Source organism: Rutidosis leptorrhynchoides, chromosome 11 (assembly GCF_046630445.1).
Source record: "Rutidosis leptorrhynchoides isolate AG116_Rl617_1_P2 chromosome 11, CSIRO_AGI_Rlap_v1, whole genome shotgun sequence".
NCBI lineage: Eukaryota > Viridiplantae > Streptophyta > Magnoliopsida > Asterales > Asteraceae > Rutidosis > Rutidosis leptorrhynchoides.
In genome coordinates, this window is record NC_092343.1 from 281,986,505 (window position 1) to 281,994,315 (window position 7,811).

The 7,811-nt window shown below is 32.1% G+C and overlaps 1 protein-coding gene and 1 long non-coding RNA gene across 2 annotated transcripts; one reads left to right on the forward strand and one right to left on the reverse strand.

Annotated features, from left to right (window-relative positions):
* Positions 1-524: 524 nt before the first annotated feature.
* On the forward strand, positions 525-3,302 carry LOC139877648 (uncharacterized). Its single transcript, XR_011768708.1, has 4 exons — positions 525-817; positions 1,480-1,530; positions 1,704-1,848; positions 3,042-3,302. It is a non-coding gene; the product is annotated as an uncharacterized lncRNA (long non-coding RNA).
* A 585-nt stretch (positions 3,303-3,887) lies between these two features.
* Positions 3,888-6,090, reverse strand: LOC139877197 (alkylated DNA repair protein ALKBH6 homolog). The gene is made up of 7 exons (XM_071864608.1): positions 5,917-6,090; positions 5,738-5,798; positions 5,618-5,656; positions 5,197-5,309; positions 4,806-4,989; positions 4,674-4,720; positions 3,888-4,265 (listed from the first exon to the last, which is right to left on the reverse strand). Exons 1-7 carry the CDS (start codon positions 6,034-6,036, stop codon positions 4,119-4,121), a joined length of 711 nt encoding a protein of 236 aa, XP_071720709.1. The 5' UTR covers positions 6,037-6,090; the 3' UTR covers positions 3,888-4,118.
* Positions 6,091-7,811: the final 1,721 nt, after the last annotated feature.

Here is a 7,811-nt window from a genome sequence, read left to right on the forward strand (position 1 = left end):
ATTGAAAACGATAACATATAACATTCCGATGTAACACCCAGATACAAATCGGTGGAACACTAAAGCACGATCGCAACGAAAACCACGAGGATGAAGCTTTACACATACATACAGAACAACAAATAAACCAAAAATATTTACATCGCTAACCATTTAATCATCACTCAACGTAAACGATCAAACCTCACCAAATCTCCTAAATCTACTAATGTAAATATCAAAAGTTGCTACCAATAATCTGCTTATCCCGACATGCAAACCCACTTATGGAATTACGGAATCTATCTATTACATGCTATGAAAATATCACATATGACATCACTTTATAATTTTTACCTTAGGTTAAAAAATAATATGGGACACATGGCACCAAACTAAAATGCCTTGCTTACATCATCAATTAAAAAAAACTTTTTAACTATTTAATAATAATAAAAAAAAGGTATTTAAAAAAAACCATGTAATAAAAAACAAAAGCTTTATTAAAAAAAATACTGCACACGCATACCCTGTCCACAGGCTTTATTTCTCGACCTGCAAAATACCTCCCACGCGTGACTGCCGAAAACCCTCTCCTGGCTCTTAAATTTTTCTCTCAGTTTTCAAATTCAAAAAAACCCTAAAGAACCCAATTGTTGAAATCTTTCAATTTCAATAAATCCTTTTAAATTTACAGTCATCCCTAAGCTGCTTCATCATCTAACTCTCATCCTTTTAGGTTTACTGCTCGACGTTGTACGAATCAGTGGTGGTGGCTAGAAAAAATGAACCAGAGGAGGTGGCTGGAACGGAAAACGAATGCAACCGGTCAGAGGAGGTAGAAATTACTACCACTAATCTTGCAATCCTTTATTTCTTTCTATTCTCTTTTTGACTTTATGGTTGAAATTTTTGTGAACTATTGACTTAGAAAAAGGTGTATGTTTTGTTTTATGATCTCCATGTGTTTGATTAAATGCTTAAATGAAACTGAAGATAAAAACGGCTTCATATGATGATTTTATGTAAATTAATTGTACATTCTTAATGCGTGATTATAATTTGTTGAAGGTATAACCAAGTAAATCTATGGTTTTGCATATACCCGTGAAGTTGGGGGTTTATTCAGCAGGCAAGCGTTTGATATCATTTTCAATTTGATGGAATTATTATACATGTTATTTGTTGGTTGACTTTTCAGTTTTATTGTACATCTCATAATAAGTAACTCCTTAGTACAATTTACATAGATTGTATGTTTATGCCGCAAGTCATGAGACTCAGTTACATAATTGTATGTTTACATAGATTTTATTTGGAAGGAAATTTTTTCCTAACCCACTGATATTTGGAGCTATGGTTCTCATCTTTTTGAGTGTGGCACTAGAAAATTTGATATACAACAATGGAAGGACATTTTAATCTTATGTTGCAAATAAAATATGATTCTAATGCGTACAACAAAAGCACTGTAAAGTGGGTTCTTATGTTTGCGTGCAGGTCTTGAAATCTTTTGGACTAGATCCTACAAGATTTTTTAGAAATATTAAGGTATGTATTGATCCTAGACTCCAAACTACGTTTGTAAATTATTATTTTTAGTTAGACAATCTATAATCACGTTCTATTTCTAGATTTTATAAATTTAAATACATTGTAGGTGACAAGTTATGCAATGATTAATGACAGAAATAATGATATACCTTCTATTTTGTTATTGTTAGTTGTTAATACCAACTGAAATTTGAACACATGTTTGGAGGGAGTTAAGGATGTGCTTACTTCCCTATACAAAAGCATCACCAAATAAGGTTATTGTTGTAGAGATGATGATGACGATGATCCAAAACTAATTATAGTAACTTTAAGGTACCTTCATCTCTCTCTCTCTCTCTCTCTCTCTCTCTCTCTCTCTCTCTCTCTCTCTCTCTCTCTTTTTCTTTTTCTTTTTATATACTTACACCTTATTTATTAATTTATTTTTAACAAGTTCATATTTGTGATAATCTTGGATCAAAAAAATGGCTCGAAAGGTATTAACCGTTAAGCCTTTTCGTTTTAAAACCGGTTAGGGTTTGGGTCATTGAATTTACTTTCGATTTGGTACGCTTAATATGATAAAGTTGAAATAGTGAGCCGTGATTATGTGAATATGATGATGATGATTAGGAGGAGGAGGAGGAGGAGGAGGAGGAGGATGATGATAGTATGGAGGAGGAGGAGGAGGAGGAGGAGGAGGAGGAGGATTTGAGTTTATTACTGAATTGTGATGATGATAGTGTAAGATATAGTATTAAATTAGAAGTATTGAACTCTCAAGTTAGTATAGATTGATGTACTCAATTAGTTGTGATTCACTATAGATAATTTGATGGGGTTTTTTTTGTTGACATGAGATTTGTTACTGTTAGAAGAAGGATGGATATAACTTTCTAAAATGGTAAACTTCCCTATATACCCATTTCACCACCTGTATTAGTTGGGTCACTGTGTTGGTATTGAAAAATAACATATAGCATTTGATAATAATAATGACATGAGTTTTAGTGATGAGATTACTTCATATGATAAAGTATAATGGTCTCTATTATAAGCGACTATGTACCAAATGAAAGACACCTTTCTACATTATAGACATGAGTGATTATATGAATTGTGTTGATTTGGTAAATGGTGTGTGAAACGTATTGTATAGCAGAATCTAACCATCACTTTTTATGAATTTCATATGAATTTTGTTGATTTGGCATATGCTTCTATGGATGATGTTTATGGCCAAATGAATTCTATATACATGTAGTCATTTACTCTGTGATTTAGTCAATAGTTTTTTATGTCATTTGTTTTCTATGTTTAGTAGGTGCAATGTTATGTCTAAAGGTGGTTATAGGCCAAGCATCAACTGACACAGATACAATGTTATGTTTACTTCTTTTAGTGAATAATTTATAAAGGCTTACTTTTTCTATAAATATAAGTGTGCAACACATGTTTTTAAATAGTAGACTGAATAGTTATAGAAATTTCAGATCATTACTAATTCATGAAGTTGGCGTTTGCAGGTATGTATGCCTTTTATTAAAGTTTTGATATATAAAGATTTAAATTTCCACCTTAACAAACTGTTTTTGTATGCAAGTGTATTCATTAAAATGTAACTTTAGTTCGTATACGTTCCAAATGGGTGAACCTGAGAAGTAATAACCTTGTTACTACAAAGAAGATGTGATGATTTTGGGAAGTAATGAATTCTTAAGATGATTTTCCTTTCGTTTGTTAACGTTTTGTATTTTAAGACTATTCTTTTGGATCGCAGTTTTTTATTTTGGTTGTTTTGAGTATTCGGTTAAACATTATTGTTTCTATTTCGTCGAACCTGATTAATTATGCTATTTTATCTACATGTTTGATTATATAATATCCACATCATGGTTAAATAACATTCTTTACATATAACATATCATTCAATAATTTTCCCTTTAAAATCCTGTGATTTCACGGGTCTCTGCACTAGTCCAATTGTCAAAACTCAATAAACCATCGTCGAGGAGCCCAAGCATACTGGCCTCGGAACCCGCAACTGGAAAAACGAAAGAAACCAATACCCAAGTCCTAACACATATAATTGTTCAAATCATATTTGTTAATGTTTATCATATTTTGAATTTCAAAATATGTTAAAAGTTGAAACTAGACTTTTGCTTTTGGTTCTCAATGGTCTTGATTAGGAGTGGTACTACATTTTCATATTAGTTTCTACTTTCAGCTTTCTATGCTTGTTGTACCATTGGTACCATAACAAGAATTGAGGTTTGATCACGTTTGGGAGGAGTATTCTGAATTTATACTACTCGTAACTATCGTAAAAAAAAAAAAAAAAAAAAAAAAAAAAAAAAAAACAAAAGTCGTGAACTGTAACTCCAACCGATAGGAAGCCAATATCCACTCTTGTTAATAGTGTATAGTATACTCCGTAATATTTATCTGCTATTAAATTCTTCAAGTCTCATTTTCAAATCAAGATAATGACGAATCTTGATAAAGCGAGTGAATATAAAACATCAAGTAAAAATCCTTCAAAATCAACATATCGAGCCTCGAGACTATCAAAACTACTAAAAGAACTACTTGAGACATTTTCAGAACCTGAACAAATTCTTGTGAACTTTAGATACTACTCGACAAGTCAACGAAACCCTAGTGCCAGATCTATGTATGGCCTTTAAATCCCCATCGAGTGTTTCAACTACACTTCGGTCTTGTAAAACCTCAGTCGCATTCACAGCCTGAAAACCAAAAACATAAACAAACTATATGAAGATCGAGCTTGTAATATCAACATTTTACCAATAAATTATTATTTAGGGGTGTCAATTTTGACCCATTTACTTGTAACTGGGTCTATTCTTTCAGATAGTATATTATCTGCAATGTGTCAAAGGAGTAAGGTCAAGGTTCAAGTAAAACCTTATATATATGTCATAATAAATCATTAATTCAAAACCAAGAATATAATTGACACTCTTCAATTAATAAGAAAGGTCAACAATTGGATTTTAAATGGTTTAAGCAAATCCAACTTGACAAACACCAAATATTACCCTTTTTGACCCAATTACTCATAAATTACCCTTTCTGACCCATTAACCTACGATTGTGACCGGGCAATTTTGGATCCTTTTTGGTTATCTTACCGTATCATATTGTTGAACCTCACAATCTTTTATTCCATGTAAGTAATCTGTTTACAAACAAACGGTGCAACAAAATAAAGGGTTAAGAAATTTCAATAAAAATACGAAAGAACAAATTTGAGATAGACCTACCTGAGTACACGGTATCTTTAAATATCAATAAGCTTCGTTGCATCAGGGCAATAGAAAATGGGTGACGGTTCGGTAAATTCGAATCATCAGTTAAGCTCGGATGAGGTGTGAAGTCCATCACGACAGGTGACCCTAATGAAAGAATAGCCACCACGGGGAAATAAGCGGGACCATCTTGGTGAGGCTACGTTTCAACAAAATATCTCTTCAATAAAAGTGAGATGAAATAACTTAAAACTGATGTCACTACACTAAATTAACAAAGTAAAGGCGGCAAAATGGACGGGTCACTCCACTAAATTTACACACTTGATGAATTATGACAAAAAACAAAAACGGAGATTGAAAGAAAAGGAGACTAATTAAGAAGTATAAAGTATATGATGCCAACCATTATCCCTTGGTTAGGATGGTACTCGTTAATGAGTACATGATTAATGGCAGAAGGAAACAGAGATGATTCGTTGCCGATCTTTTCCGTAATTTTCGTCAACCATGCCGGTACTTGCACATACATAGAGACAAGATATAAAAAAGAGATTCAGTCTTTAATATTAATAAACAAAAAATATGATAACAAAACAAATTTGATACTCAAATAACACTCAAACAAAAGACTGACTCGTTCATCATTTTTGTCATGGATTCAAGAAGATGGCACACCGAATAAAACATTATTAGTCTTATTGAAATATTTATAATCATCAACTAATTCAGATATCAATAACTTCACTGAAACACAATTTATAAAAATAAATGGCTATATCTAAACAATAATTTAACGAAATTAAAAAGGTTTAATTAGGGCTTACAATCCTGAGGCAAAAGTCCCTTCTCATGAACAATCCCTCCTGTGATAAAATTTAACAAATCAAATTCATTAAAAAAATTCACCATTACAAATTACAATTAACAACTTGAAATACAAATACCCCAATTTTGCAGTCTCCTGTTTTTTAAAGACTTCCACTTTGAAACCGGAGCTGTATAAATCTAACAAAAATTAAAAAAATAAAGAACCTGATTTTTTACGTTATTATATAATTACAAAGGAAAGAAAATCAAATAAAAAGTAGCAAAAAGAATGAAATATAAAAAGAAAAAAGTGTACATGATTTAGAAGTAGTTTTTGGTCGGAATCGGAGATGAAGTCCGGGATGTAGTAGACTGTCGGAATCGAACCGACTTTAAATTTTGCTAATAGTTCATCATCATCAGGTGCCGCTGCCATACGTCACTCGTTGGTTTCTTTCTTTTGCAATTTGCAACTGTCTCAACTCAAACAACAAACTGGACTTAAACGACGAGCTTTGTTTTCGATTTAATTCACGGTTTATTTTTAGACTTTTGTCTCTGCTGGTCCCTTAACTAAAAAAATATGGCCCCGCGCAATGCGGCGAGGCCTTTCAGGTTTTATATTCGTGTTTCACGTAGCATTATTTATTTATATAAATTTAAAACGCGTTGTGTAACGACCCGTCCTTATCCACCTAGACGAAGTCATCAACATTTGGTCCCATTGCGATGATCGACTCCAAGTAATGTCCTTAAATTGAGCAAATGCACAGCGGAAGACTTAATTCGTACCTGAGAATAATCATGCTTTAAAGTGTCAACCAAAAGGTTGGTGAGTTCATAGGTTTATTGTAATAATCATTTCAATATCTTAATAGACCACAAGATTTCATAATCATAAACATAATACACTCGCAAGTGTATGTAAAGCATTCTAAGGGGTTGAGCACTTGGTAACCATACTTAACATTTAATCAACGTCGCATATTCCCTTTATTATGAAATCTCACTACACCGTACCAAGTGTAGCCACTGAAACGAAGTACTGTGCAACCGTTGAATACTGGTCGTGCAGTCCGGTTGGGGTTGTCAGGCCCGATAGATCTATCAACAGGATTCGCGTTTACAATACCCATGTAAATAGTAGTTACCAAGCTACAGGGAAGTATGCCAGTGGTACAACTCAACGTAGAATATATTTTTAAGTACTTGTGTCTATTTTGTAAACATTTATAAAAGCAGCGCATGTATTCTCAGCCCAAAAATATATATTGCAAAAGCAATTAAAAAGGGAGCAAATGAAACTCACTGTACTGTATTTTGTAGTAAAAATACATATGACGACATTGAACAAGTGTAGGGTTGGCCTTTGATTCACGAACCTATATTATTCATATATATTAACACATATCACATTTAATCGACTAAGTTTATTTATATTATATAATGTATTAAGATTAATATCTTTATATATATATATATATATATATATATATATATATATATATATATATAGGATTATATTAAGATATGTGTTTATATTGGTAGAATAATATTTATAATAGAAAGTTGTGATATTTATAAAAATAAGGATACTATTAATAATAATAAATAATAGTAGTGTTTGTAAAAATGATGATAATAATATATAAAATCTTGATAATAATAATAATAATAATAATAATAATAATAATAATAATAACACTACCTTTAAAGCTTTTCTAAAAATAAATGCCCGTGCCCGGCTCGAACTCGAGACCTCTCGCTTAATCCGACAACAACCTAAACCATTCATCCGTCACCTAATTATTGTAATATGTTGCGATTTTAAATATATAACATACACAATCTGTAATCTTTTTCCTCCCAACTTCATCACCTCTTTTCATCATCATCTTCTCATCATGATATCATTATTATCAACGTATATGATTATTATGATCATACATGATCATCCTCACGTAAAGTCCAAATAATCGGGCTCTATGAACATCCTCAAGAATATTACGATCATGATTTCATAACACTTCATTCATATACTATTATTCCAACAGCAAGCTTAACCGGGCTCTCGGCCCAAGTTCACCTTCGGCACACATAAAGTCCAAATAATAGGATCCAATAACAAAATGTTCGTCCTTGGCCTAGCAAGAAAAATGTTAACCGAGGCCCAATGGAAAAATCAAAAAGCCCAACGATATGATTAACCCA

Coding starts and splice junctions, on each gene's coding strand:
- LOC139877197 (XM_071864608.1), bottom strand. CDS start 6,036: ATGGCAGCGGCACCTGATGATGATGAACTATTAGCAAAATTTAAAGTC. Junction 4,990..5,196: donor ATCCTAACCAAGGGATAATG/GTTGGCATCATA, acceptor GTTGAAACGTAG/CCTCACCAAGATGGTCCCGC. Junction 4,266..4,673: donor AGGTTCAACAATATGATACG/GTAAGATAACCA, acceptor TTTGGTTTTCAG/GCTGTGAATGCGACTGAGGT.